This window comes from Oreochromis aureus, linkage group 19 (assembly GCF_013358895.1).
Source record: "Oreochromis aureus strain Israel breed Guangdong linkage group 19, ZZ_aureus, whole genome shotgun sequence".
In the NCBI taxonomy this organism is placed as follows: Eukaryota; Metazoa; Chordata; class Actinopteri; order Cichliformes; family Cichlidae; genus Oreochromis; species Oreochromis aureus.
Genome location: NC_052960.1, coordinates 28,609,218 through 28,622,557, shown reverse-complemented (window position 1 = coordinate 28,622,557; position 13,340 = coordinate 28,609,218). Strand labels below are relative to the sequence as shown.

At 43.4% G+C, this 13,340-nt stretch overlaps 1 protein-coding gene across 1 annotated transcript in view; it reads left to right on the top strand.

Annotated features, from left to right (window-relative positions):
- The first annotated feature begins 1,089 nt into the window (after positions 1–1,089).
- The window catches only part of gabrr2a (gamma-aminobutyric acid type A receptor subunit rho2a), a 74,419-nt gene continuing 62,168 nt past the window's right edge, over positions 1,090–13,340 (top strand). Inside the window, exons 1-2 of the mRNA XM_039602937.1 lie at positions 1,090–1,211; positions 11,908–12,014. Of these exons, the coding sequence (XP_039458871.1) occupies positions 1,090–1,211; positions 11,908–12,014 (229 nt within the window). The remainder of the gene's footprint in view (positions 1,212–11,907; positions 12,015–13,340) is intronic.

Sequence of the window (13,340 nt, the reverse complement as noted above, 5' to 3'; positions counted from 1 at the left end):
CTGTGAATACAACCAGTGGGTGATTCAGCAGAGAGTGTGCTTTGGATAAAGCATGTGAAGATCACTCTGTGAAATACAATGTTATCTGTGAGTTTTTCATTAAAAAACACTACTGTGTGTTGTTGCAGGAACAGGAAGTGATGCTCCAACACAGAGAGAGCCAATCCCACGTGAGAGCCTAAAGTAAGTGGACTTATCAGTACTGATTTGTTAGTCTATTTTTTGCATATGTGATTGGTCCTAAAGACATACTGTTTACTATTATTTATACAGATACATGTTGGTTTTGTCATAGGCTTTGTCATATTGTGGAGCTCCATGTGCAGCATATAAATGGTCTACTGCTAAGTACAGCTGCGAATCACACCAACATAAGATATCATGTGACTTGGTAGATATTTCTGCCCAGATCCCCAGAAATGCTTCAACCAGCGCTGCATTGAGTGGTTGCATTTAAAATGTTCCAACATGCCTCTGAGCTGGGTGAAACGTGATTCCTGTGATGAGGTTTTTATTTATTTATTTATTTTTTATTTAGAGGGGGCTATAATCTGGCTCTCTTGTGTCATACCAAGCAGCATAATCTCTTTCCCTCTCTCACTCTGTGTGTGTGTGTGTGTGTGTGTGTGTGTGTGTGTGTGTGTGTGTGTGTGTGTGTGTGTACTGTCTTTGTGAGAACCATTTTGACATTTGCACCGTCAGAGTGAGGACGTTTGGGGTGGACCTTTTAAGAACGGTAGAAAGTACTGTTTAAGGTTGGAGTTAGCATAGATACAGGGAATTCATTATCAGACAGTCCTCACAGTGGCAGTCTTACTTGTATGTGTGTGTGTGTGTTTCCTCTCGGTGCATGCAGGCTGCAGATGTTCTTCTCGCGCTCTCTCGCTCGCGGGAAATAAGTGCAGGCAGAGTGCAGGATCACACACAGACACGTTCCTCTCCAGCTGCCTCGTGAGGCAGAGTGTGATGCCATGAGCGAGACAACGTCCATCCTCTGCTGACAACCATGAGCAACCGGCTGATTCCTGCTGTAATGAACCGTTTGAAAAGGACTTTTAAGGGACTCGCCGGTAGATTCACGCCGTCAAGATGCCTTATTTGACCAAATCTCTGATTTTATTTCTATGTTTTGCCATTACCGGGGAATGTTATAAGCACGGTCACCGGGTGCGAAGGTGGGCCGGTACTGGGGAGACCCCAAAGCATGGCACGTAAGTGAAAAATACAGAGGCAATCAAAGCACGATTAACACGTGGAAATGTGGGAGACTCATCTTAGTAAATCATATGTTTAACAAAACTGTTTATGTCACAAACAAATGTGTTAGTTATTTTACATTAGATATGATGGTTAAAGATGCTAAAGATGAATGGATCGCGTGTGATGTTAGAAATATTTAATCTAAGGCGATATCAACCACAGCTGATCTACCTACAATCAGTTGAAATTATTTAGCAAAGAATGGTGTATATTTGATCAAAATAGTGTAGAGGCATTTGAGTTGAAATTAAACGTTTTATCTTTTTTTTATTTGAGATGTAAACAGTGTTTTTTTTTTTATACCTGAACTTTGTGCACTGCATCAATAAGGTGTGGTCAGAGCTGAATGCCAGTGTGATTATATCTCCTGCTTATGATTATTAATCATTGTACTGGTTATTTTTATTATTTATGGTTATTTATTCTTATGTATGGCTTAAGAGCAATCTATGGACTGTACTGACTATCAAAGTGCGCTACTAAACGTGTGTTCGCTGAATAATGCTCTTAATAGAAATTTCGGAATTAGAGACTTGTTCAAGGTTGCACTGAGAGGTCGTTAGAGACCTCTAAATAAGAAAAGCAGCTGTAACTTGTTGAATTGCATAAAACAGCAAACAGACTTCTGTGTTAATGAGAAGTGGTGTAAGAGCAGAAGTAATATAGTGCACATGGTGTGATATTGATATATGGTTGCAGGAAATAATTTACAATACTTTGACATTTTCTATATTTCAGCAAAAATATAATCTAAAACATCATCAGAATTTTATACAGATGCTAAAACCCAATGCAGAGATCCTAGTTGAATAAAATACATAAAAATATTCAAATTGGACTGGTTTTAATGTCTTGCTTTTCTGCCTTACTTGACCATTTAAAGTGCTTTATACAACATCTCTCAGTGACTGAGTTACATCCATTCATACAATCACTATTTTCTATCCCTGATTGTTTTCTGTGTAGCATTCACAGACATTTTTCGATCTGAGAACAACTTGGGTGTTTTGGTATCTTGCCCAAAGACATGTTGGCATGTAGACTGGAGCAGGAATCAAACCACCAATATTCCAACTAGTAGATGACCTGCTCTAGCTCCTGAGCCATAGCCATCCAATCCATCAGTTGCCATGAATAGTGCTTCTTTGCTGGCTTTCAGTCCAGCTTTGTCCAGGCACTGGTAGGACCTCTATATGCTGGTGGTACATACCGTGCAGGGGTTAATCCTTCCATGGTGGTTCCTCATCATCCTCTTCTTTCATGGGTTTCTGCTGCCTGAGGCATTCACTGAGCACGTGGTCGGTTGGGGCCATCTTTCTGATGTATTCTTGGATGTTTGTTGTCTCTTTTTTTGTTGTTGTTGTTGTTGTCTCATCCTGGACTGTGGTGCTGACACTCACCAGTCCCCAGCCTCCTTCCTTTCACTTAGCATACAGCCTCGGGGTGCTGGACTTGGGATGAAACCCTCCTTGCATGGTCAGGAGCTCCCTCATCTTGATGTCAGTGGCTTCTATCGCCTCATTTGGCCAGCTGACTCCTCAGGACTTGCCTGACTCTCTGCAGGTACTTGGTGGTTGCAGCTTTCCTAGTGGCCTCTTCATGGTTTCCATTTGCCAGTGGGATCCCCAGGTACTTGTAGCTGTCCTCTATGTCTGCAATGTTGCCATGTGGTGGTTCAATCCCCTCAGATCTGACTATGTTTCCTCTCTTTGTTATCATCCGACTACACTTCTCCAGTCAAAATGACATTCCGTGCTACCTTGATCTTAGCCTCTACTCCCCTTCTCTATGGAGGGTACTGCTCTTTGTGGCTGTTTAACTTTTAGCCAAGCATCTCACTGATCACTGCTGCCATAGTGTAGATCATTTGCTTCTACATTCACCACAGTAATGGTGGCAGTAGGTAGGTATTGTCCCTAGTGCTACATTCATATCATCTAGTAGTACTTCACATAGTCTTGGTAACCAGCTACGGAGGATCCAGGTTTCAAGCCATGATTCTATTGTTCAGGTCAGATCCTCTCACACTCAACAATAATTCTCCCATCCTACTTGGAGCTTGGTACCCAATCTCAGGTGGGGGTGATGATATCTCCCCCCTGTTGTCCTGGCTCCCACTTGCCGTTGCATACGTGTTGTACTTCATCAATCTCTAGCTGTGAGAGCAGTCACTTCTTCCCAATGTTGGAACACTAAGCTTCTAGTTGATTTGCTGTGAATGTGGATGTTGGGTATCGAAGATTCCATAGGTCCCTCATCCTATTCATGTAACCCCTTTTGCTGGGGTTATTTGTGTAGTGTTATTCCAACAGCGCCCTATTTTCGTCTCTTGCCCACCGATGCCTTCGTATTCCAGTAGCCCACTTCTCATCATGCTACCCTGGTTCCTCAACACCTGATGCAGACCTTGTTGATCTGGGCGATGTCCGAGCTGGTCGTCGACTTCATATATCTCTCTCGCTCATGTCTGCGACAGGCTTGGTTAGTGTAGGGGGTCTAGCCTAGGACCCTTACTGGATCCAGACACCCCAGGCTGGAATGGAACTTGCCCTTGGTCGACAAGGGACTTTGGTCCCCGGTCGAGCCCCCCACGAAGCCCACCCCTAGTTAACCCTATGAAAGCCTTGAAATAAATATGCTCTAGTATACCCCATTGCTGCAGGTTTCACTGCAATAGAAAGTGGGACAAACAGACCAATTATACACCCCCAGTTGATTCCATCCCTGAACAACTCCTGTGTCCATCGTGATGCTGAGGTGCGTCAGCCGTTCTTTCACTCCACCTGAGCTCACTGTCTTTGTAATGGCGCCACCTCTTTCCATTTCTCAGAGTGTGTGTGTGTGTAGACAGACTCAGGCTCCATCTTAAACCATGACAGCCTCATCCTCACTGCTGCTGTTGTGTTATTAGTCTTTTGTTTAAAACTGGGGGGCTGTATGGGCCTAATGTTGTTTTATTTGCATGTAGTTCCTAAGTACAGTCAGGGAAAAAATTATTTGAACTCCAGCTGGTAAGTTTATTTGAACAGTGAGAGACATAACAGTAACAAAAAAATCCAGAAAAATGCATTTCAAAAAAGTTATACATTAATTTGGATTTTGCTCCCTTTGCAAAACGTGCTTTAGTACTTGTTGGCAAAACTTTTGTTGGCAGTCACAGAAGTCAGATGTGTCTTGTATTTGCCTAGAAGTTTTTCACACATCTCAGGGGGAATTTTGCCCCACTCCTCTTTGAATAGAATAGAATAGAATAGAATAGAATAGAATAGAATAGAATAGAATAGAATTCAACTTTATTGTCATTGCACATGCACAGGTACAGGGCAACGAAATGCAGTTTGCATCCATCCAGAAGTGCTTTAGTGATATAGATATATTACAATATATATTAGCAATAATATAGATATGCAAGTATATTACAGAAATGGGTCTATTGTGGTATGTTATAATGTACACGGTATGAAGTATGTTGTGAATATTCTATAACTATAGGTATGTACAGGCTGTAGTGAGTACAAGCTATCTACAGGATATCAACAGGATATAAATATGAAAAACTATACAGAATATGAAATAAATAACTTTACAGAAATATGAGATATACAGTTATACAGAAATGGGAACTATGCAAGTTGTAAACAGTTGTAAGGTTAAAAATTATTGTATGTACAGAATGATTATTTACACAGAACTATACAGTAGTGCAGTTAAGATAAGTGAGGGTGTGGATAATTTCTACAGAGGCTGTCAGATGTCAGGAGGCAGAGTTCAGGAGTCTGACAGCTGTGGGGAAGAAGCTGTTCCGGTACCTGGTGGTCTTAGTCCGGAGGCTCCTGTAGCGCCTCCCAGAGGGCAGGAGGGTGAAGAGTCCATGTGATGGGTGACTGGGGTCTCTGATGATTTTCCCAGCCCTTTTCAGACACTGCTTCCTGTAGATGTCTTTTATGGCAGGAAGTGGTGCTCCGGCGATGCGCTGGGCAGTTTTCACGACCCTCTGCAACGCCTTCCGGTCCGAGGCAGAGCAGTTCCGTACCAGACTGTTATACAGTTGGTCAGGATGCTCTCGATGGTGCAGCGATAGAAGTTCACCAGGATGTCTGAGGAAAGGTGGTTCTTCCTCAGAGTCCTCAAGAAGAAGAGGCGCTGGTGAGCCTTCTTGACCAGCTTGGAGCAGTTGGTCGTCCAGGTGAGATCCTCGGAGATGTGGACTCCCAGGAACTTGAAGCTGCTCACACGCTCCACAGCCGTCCCCTTAATGTGGATGGGTGGATGTGGGTCAGCATTCCTCCTGTAGTCCACGATGAGCTCCTTGGTCTTCTCGGTGTTAAGCAGCAGGTTGTTTGTGTCGCACCACTCAGCCAGACGATCCACCTCCTCCTCCTGTAGGCCCTCATCGTTGTCACTGATGAGGCCAATCACCGTGGTGTCATCTGCAAACTTAATGATGGTGTTGGAACCATCAGCAGGTCTGCAGTCGTGGGTGAAGAGGGAGTAGAGGAAAGGGCTCATCACACAGCCTTGTGGTACACCGGTGTTCATTGTGATGGTAGATGAGCAGTGGTTATCCAGCCGGACATGTTGGGGCGGTTGGTCAGGAAGTCCAGTAACCATTTGCAGATGAGGGAACTGATGCCCAGGTCTGTCAGTTTCCTGATGAGTTGTGAGGGTGGATTGTATTGAACGCTGAACTGAAGTCTATAAACAGCATTCTGGCGTGGGTGTTGTTGTTGTCCAGGTGTGAGAGGACAGAGTGCAGTGCGATGGAGACTGCATCCTCTGTGCTCCTGTTCTGGCGGTATGCTTGGTGGTGGGGTCCAGGGTGGGGGAAGACAGGATTTGAAGTGTGCTAGGACCAGCTGCTCTAAGCACTTAGTGATGATGGGGTGAGTGCTACTGGGCGGTAGTCATTGAGGCAAGATGGGTTGGAGTTTTTGGGTATCGGGACGATGGAGGTGGATTTGAAGCAGACCGGTACCACAGCGTGGAGCCAAGGACAGGTTGAATATGTCTGTCAGCACTCCTGCAAGCTCCCAGAACACGCTCTGAGAACACGACCGGGGATGCCATCAGGACCTGCAGCCTTGTGGACATTGATCCTGCTCAGCACCGCTCCTACATCGGTGGGGGAGAGAGTCAGAGGTTGGTGGTCTGGCGTCACATCTGCTTTGGTTGTGGTTGTGGGGTTCCCTCGCTCAAAACGAGCGTAAAAGTTGTTGAGCTCGTTGAGGAAGGAGACATCAGAGGATGCGGGGGAGGGTTTGGTGGTCCTGTAGTCTGTGATGGTCTGGAGTCCTTGCCACATGCGTCGGGGTTGGAGTTGGAGAAGTGTTCTTCTACCTTCTTTTTGTAATGGTGTTTGGCTTTTTGATGCCCTTCTTTAGATTAGCCCTGGCTGTACTGTAGGCGTGTGCATCTCCTGACCTAAAGGCGGTGTTGCGGGCCTTCAGGAGGAGACGAACATCCCGGTTCATCCAAGGCTTCTGGTTGGGGTACATGGTGATCCGTTTCTGGGTGGTGACACTGTCTGTGGTTTTGGAGATGTAATCCAGTACAGATGAGGCGTACTGGTCCAGGTCTGTGTTGGTGAACATATTCCAGTCTGTGTTTTTAAATCTGTCCTGGAGCACTGGGTCTGTCCCCTCTGGCCACACTTTAATTGTCCTCACAGCAGGTTTAACACGTTGGATGAGTGGTGAATACCAAGGTGTGAGGAACAGGGAGAGATGGTCCGATTGTCCAATGTGGGGGAGGGGTGTTGCTTTGTAGGCTCCAGCCAGGTTGGAATAAACATGGTCTAAAGTCTTGTCTCCTCTGGTGTGGCAGGAGACATGTTGGTGGAATCTGGGGAGGACTGTCTTTAAGTTGGTGTGGTTGAAGTCGCCAGCAACAATAAAAGCAGCCTCGGGGTGTTTATTCTGGTGTTTGTTAATGGCTGCAGAAAGTTCTTTCATGGCCAACCTAGCATTAGCGTCAGGGGGTATATACACGGCAGTGAGTATGATCAAAGTGAGTTCTCTGGGGAGATAATAAGGTCTGCATTTGACCATTAAAAACGCCGCATTAGGTGAGCAGTGACTCTCAGTAGTAGTGGAGTTCATGCACCAAGCATTGTTAATATAAATGCACAAACCTCCACCTCTGGTCTTGCCGGAGTCATCTGCTAGCCTGTCGGCTCGGTGTGTGGTGTCCTGCTAACTCGATAGCATTGTCCGGGCAGCTGTTGTTCAACCATGTTTCGGTGAAAAACATGACATTTGAGTCCATAATCCGTCTGTTGTTAGTGATGGAGAGCCGTATCTCATCCATTTTGTTTGCCAGAGAACGGACATTGGCGAGGAAAATACTGGGTAAAGGCAGCCGGTGTGGTGTTAGCTTTAGCTTAGCCCGTAGCCCTCCGCGCCTACCTCGCCTTTGTTTACGATCTCGGCGCCGTCAGCATGCACTTCCGCCCGGCCGGGGAGAGTGGGCAGCCTCCGGTGTTCTGGAGATCTCTGGGATGAGTCGGAGATCGGCGATAAAACTGTTGGAGTTATGAGTCCAGATGTCCAGAAGCTCTTGTCTGCTGTAGGTCAGCAACGCACAGCAATTCTGGACGAATAATCCGGTTAAAAGTAGATAAAAAACCGCTAAATAGCAGATTCTGGAGAGACACTGAGCCTCGCGTTGTTCACGCGCCGCCATCTTGGTTCCATTATGGTGGCGCATCCTCTCCAAGTCTGAGTTTCGTGGCTGTTGTTTGGCAATTCAAACCTTTAGCTCCCTTCACAGATTTTCTATGGGATTAAGGTATGGAGACTGACTAGGCCACTCCAAGACCTTAATATGCTTCTTCTTGAGCCAATTCATTGTTGCTTTGGCTGTGTGTTTTGAATCATTGTCATGCTGGAATACCCACTACAACCCATTTTCAATGCCCTGGCTGAAGGAAGGAGGTTCTCACCCAAGATTTGATGGTACATGGCCCCATCCATCCTCCCTTTTATGCGCTGCAGTTTTCCTGTCCCCTTCTTGGAGTTCTTGGAGTTATAGGCAGCATTCCTCCTCCTCCAAACAGTGAGTTGAGGCCTATCATCAGAAGGCATAGGATACATTTTCACTGCTATGCAAATGACACACAACTTTATCTATCCCTGCAGCCAGATAATAAACCAATTAGTTAAACTGCAGGAATATCTTAAAGAAATAAAGACCTGGATGACCTGTAATTTTTTGCTTCTAAATTCAGATAAAACTGAGGCTATTGTACTCGGCCCTGTAAATCTTAGAAATATGGTATCTAACCAGATTCTTACTCTGAATGGCATTACCTTGGCCTCCAGAAACACAGTGAGGAACTTCCCTGATGAGTATGTCATCCTAGTGCACTTAAGTACTAATGGGATACCAACTACATTAAGTTGTCTCAAAAAGTATGGGGATGTCACGGCTCTGGGTCATTTTGACCCAGCTTTTTCTGTTTCTGTTTTGTTTTTCTAAATTATGATTTGTTTGGGGTTTTGAGTTGTGCTGGTTTGATTTTGTATTAGGGGTTATTCTTGGTTTTGTTCTCTTTACGTCATTTGTTATTCTGGCCTCTAGTTTAAGTCAGTGTCTTCTCTGTTTCATCGGTTATATTCTTCTGTCTATCTGTCAGTGTCAAGTTTTCGTTTTTGTGATTTGTTTCTTATTTCCTGTTTTATTTTGATAGTCCCAGTCCTATGTCAGTGTATTCAGTTTTACCTGCCCCGTCTCGTTAGCCCTAATCTCTCCCAGCTGTGTCTCCCTCCTGTTTCCCATTTCCTGATTACTCCCTGGTGTATATAAGCCCTGTGTTTGCCTTTGTTCTCTGTTGCGTCGTACCATCAACATGCTGTGTGTTTGTTATGTCCGGTCTTCCAGTACCTCTGTTCTGAGTCTTGTTTTGCTTTGCTTTTGTGAGTTTTATTTTATGAGAAAGTTTTGCCAGTAATAAAGCTGCGTTTTGAGTTCCAGTCCCGCTTTGAGTGTCCTGCATTTTGGGTCCTTTTTCCTGCCTTCCTGCATGCCACACAGCATAGCCATACAGTGGTATAAAAAAGAGATTGCCCCCTTACTGATTTCCTATTTTTTTGTATGTTTGTCACACTTTAAATTTGTTTGATGACCTAAAACATTTGATCAAGATGACACAAGTAAACACAAAATGGAGTTTCTAAATGAAGGTGTTTATTATTAAGGGAATAAAAAATCCAAACCTACATGGCCCTGTTTGAAAATGTGATTGCCCCCTAAACCTAATAACTGGCCGGATCACCCTCAGCAGCAGCAACTGCAATCAAGTGTTTGATTGCAGTGGCCCAGCATCTCAATCTGATTCAGGTCAGGACTTTGACTAGGCCACTGGTCAAAATCCTGTGTGTTTTGGGTCATTGTCCTGCTACAGAACCCAAGAAAGCTTCAGGTTGAGGTCATGAACATATAGGGCAGACATTCTCCTTCAGGACATGTTGGTAGACAGCAGAACTCATGGTTCCATTTACCACAGCAAGTCTTCCAGGTCCTTAGGCAGAAAACCAACAACCCCAGACCATCACACTACAACCTTCATATTTTACTGTTGTTTACTGTTCCTTTTCTGAAATGTTGGGTTAGTTTTGTACCAGAGGTAATGGGACTTAAACCATCAAAGTTCAGCTTTTGTCTCCTCAGACCACAGATTTTTGCCAAAAGTCTCGGGGATCATCAACTTGTTTTTCACAAATGTGAGACAGGCCTTTATTTTCCTTTTGGTCAGCAGTGGTTTTCTCCTTGAACTCTTCCATGGATGACATTTTGCCCAGTTTCTTGCTTATTGTTGAATCGTGAACTCTGACCTTAACTGAGACATGTGAATCCTGTGGTTATTTAATCTTTTTCTGGGTTCTTTTGTGACCTTGTTGCTGTGCTCTTGGAGTAATTTTGGTTGACCAGCCAACCTGGCTGTCACGGTCCTGGGTCAGTGACCCAGTGTTTTAATTTCTTTGTATTATTATTTTTAAGCTTTGATTTCTTAACGGGTTATCATTACTAGTCATTTGGTTGATGGTTCTGTGATTTCTAGTCCTTAGTTTTTGCCTCTTTGTTCCCTCTGGTTCCTAGTTAGTCGTGTCTCTGTGTGAAGCCAGTCTGTCTGTAAGGGTAGTCGGTGTGTTTCCTGTTTTATGTTGACAGTCCTGCTCTGTGTTCAACCTCTGTTCCCCATCTTGTCTGCTTAATTAGTTCCAGCTATGTTTCCCTCCTGTTTCCCATTCCCTTTCATCCCCTGCTTGTTGTCGCATCGTCCCTCGTAGCTGTGTGATTTCCTGTCCTCTGTGTTCCCTTGTAACTCCTAGTTTCTCTTTCCCTAGTCTTAGTTTCAAGTTTTCCAGTTTAGGTTTGGTTTTGTGGTATTCTATTGTTTTTCAGCAAAATAAAGCTGCCTTTTTGAGTTCATCTCCATATGTACAAAGTCCTACATTTGGGTCCTAATCCTCATGGCACTGGGAAGGTTCACCACTGTTGCTTGTTTTCTCCATTTGTGCATAATGGCTCTCACTGTGGAGTTCTTTGCGACCCTTTCCAGACTGAAAGAAGTCTGACTTTATTACTCAGCTGTTTCTTTAGATCAATGATGCTTTTTGAGATCTTTTAGCCTGCTTCACTTTGTCAGACATGTTCTATTTAAGTGATATCTGCCAGATCTGCAAGTAATCAGGACTCAGCTTTCTAAAAAATGTGGATAATTACAGTTAAATCCTGATTTAACAAGAGGGGAATTTATTTTTTCACACAGGGCCAGGTAGGTTTGGATAACTTTTCTCCTTAAATCTTTTTTAAATCTTCAAATAAAAACATCATTTTGTATTTACTCAGGTTATCTTTGTCTAATATTATAATGTGTTTGATGATCTAAAACCCGTAGAAGTGACAAATATGCAAAACATTAGGAAATCAGAAAGGGGGAAAACACTTTTTGACACCACTGTATCCAATTTCTGTAGTTGAACTACAAAAGCACTATGTAAATGCCAGACATCATGCAAAATTATTTTTCTGATATAGTGACCCAGAGTTTCACTATGTCAAGGTCATCTGTTCTGTTTAGGTCAAAGCTTGTGTCCTAAACAGCTTTACCAATCACAAAGGATCCCCACAGCACATAGCAGGGTTAGGCTTAGGATTTGTCGTTTTGTATGCCAGTTGGCCTCCCTAACAAATCTCAAAAGTATTATTGTACTATTGCTGGGTCTTTACCTTATAATGTAAAGTGCCTTGAGGCAATTGTTATTGTGATTTGGCAGTATTTGAATAAGACTGAATTGAATTTAACCATTGTGTAAAGCAACAAAAAACACAAATAATTGTACAAACAGTATGACGTCAACCAGAGTGATTGATTTGCTTATGCTGAACTAAACTTTTTTAAAGAGACTGGTTTACTCTAGTTTCTGTACAATTTGCTGAAATTTTAGGGCTCTATATTCTCTATATTTAGGTATCTGCACTGCAAATGTTTAAAAAAATGAAACCGGCTGCATTTGCAATCATATCTGCATAAATCAGTTTATACATTTCTTATTCACTGCCTATTATTTTGGACTGTTCTTTGCTGGTGCATTATTTTTTAACAGTTTTGATTGTTATCTGACACTTAATGTCATCCTGCTGTAGCTCCTTGTCAAAGAAGCCTCCAGATGTGACGAAATCTCGCAAAATGAAGACAGAACACCTGCTAAAAGTAGATGACCATGACTTCACCATGAGGCCAGCATTTGGAGGTAGGTGTAGAAATTTCTGCTTTTGTTTGTCTTTCACATAGCATTAGATTTTGATTAAAGGTCAGGGTAGAATTACATAAGGGATTAGCATTGAGCTCCTTCTTGCAATGGTGATGGACAGGTCTCTATGATCTTCGCAGGAAAATTGTGATCTGTAGTGAGAGTAGGGAGCAGGTACAAGAGAGTGTCAAGAGTATGGGGTATTTCTCCTGTTGTTGTGGACTATCTGGCCCCTGGGAGGTGTTCTGGGTATGTTTCACCAGGAGGATGAAACCCTCCGTGCATGGTAAGAAGCTTTTTCAGGTTTGTGCATGACAGGCCATAATTGTTGATTGCCCAGATCTTGTAATTCTCACTCTGCAGGACCACATGGAAGGTTATTGGCCTGTAGTTGATGGGACCTTCTGGGGATCCTTGGGGATCAGGACTTCAGTTAGCCATTCCTGGTTTATTTGTGCTGCCAGAGGCTACTGGATCCTGTTCAGGGTGGTTGCTGTCGTCTGCTCTTAGATCCACTAGCCACTGAGCATTGATGTTACAGGTTGTGTTCTTGTCCCTAATGCTTTTCCAGTATTGCTCTGTCTCCAGCCTTGGTGGGGCTGTTCGCATATTGTTGCTCTGCCACTGAAGATACACCCTAGATAGTTCAGTGGAGTACAGCTGGTTTATTCTCCTGCCTCCTTTCTCTCTGGTATACCTCTATAAGCGACTGACTGAGGGTCTTTACTTGGCAGTTTCCAAAGCCCAAGGTATGGACAGCTTGCTTTTTAAAATCTACTTTTAATAGGTTAGATAAACACAATAATATTTCATTGATATACTTGAGTATATACAGAAATTTAGGTCTTGGTGGAATTGTGTCTCTTTAGCGGCGTCTGATAAAGATTTTGGGGTCTCATTAAGGGGTTTTCATTAAGTAAGTTGTACTTTAACATCCACCCACATCTTTGTACAGGAGACAGGTGGGTAAGCAAATAAAGCTGATTATTCTTCTTTAATAGAGTCAAACCAGCCAGGTGCATTATGGATTATATTTAATTTAACTGTAACAACCAGTAAACTATTACTGAGAAACTCACAGCTTTGACTCATTAAGGCTTGGCTGCCAATGAAGTACACTTTTCTTCTTGATACAATCCTGTTAACTTTCCTATATTACCATCTGGATGGGGCCAAAGCCCATGCTCGGCTGCTATTGATTGACTTTTCCTCAGCATTTAATACTATCCAGTCACATCTCCTAGCTGATAAGCTTCTTAACCAGTTTAAACTTGATTTTAATCTTGTTGGTTGGATATTAGACTTTTTACCTGACAAATCTCAGTG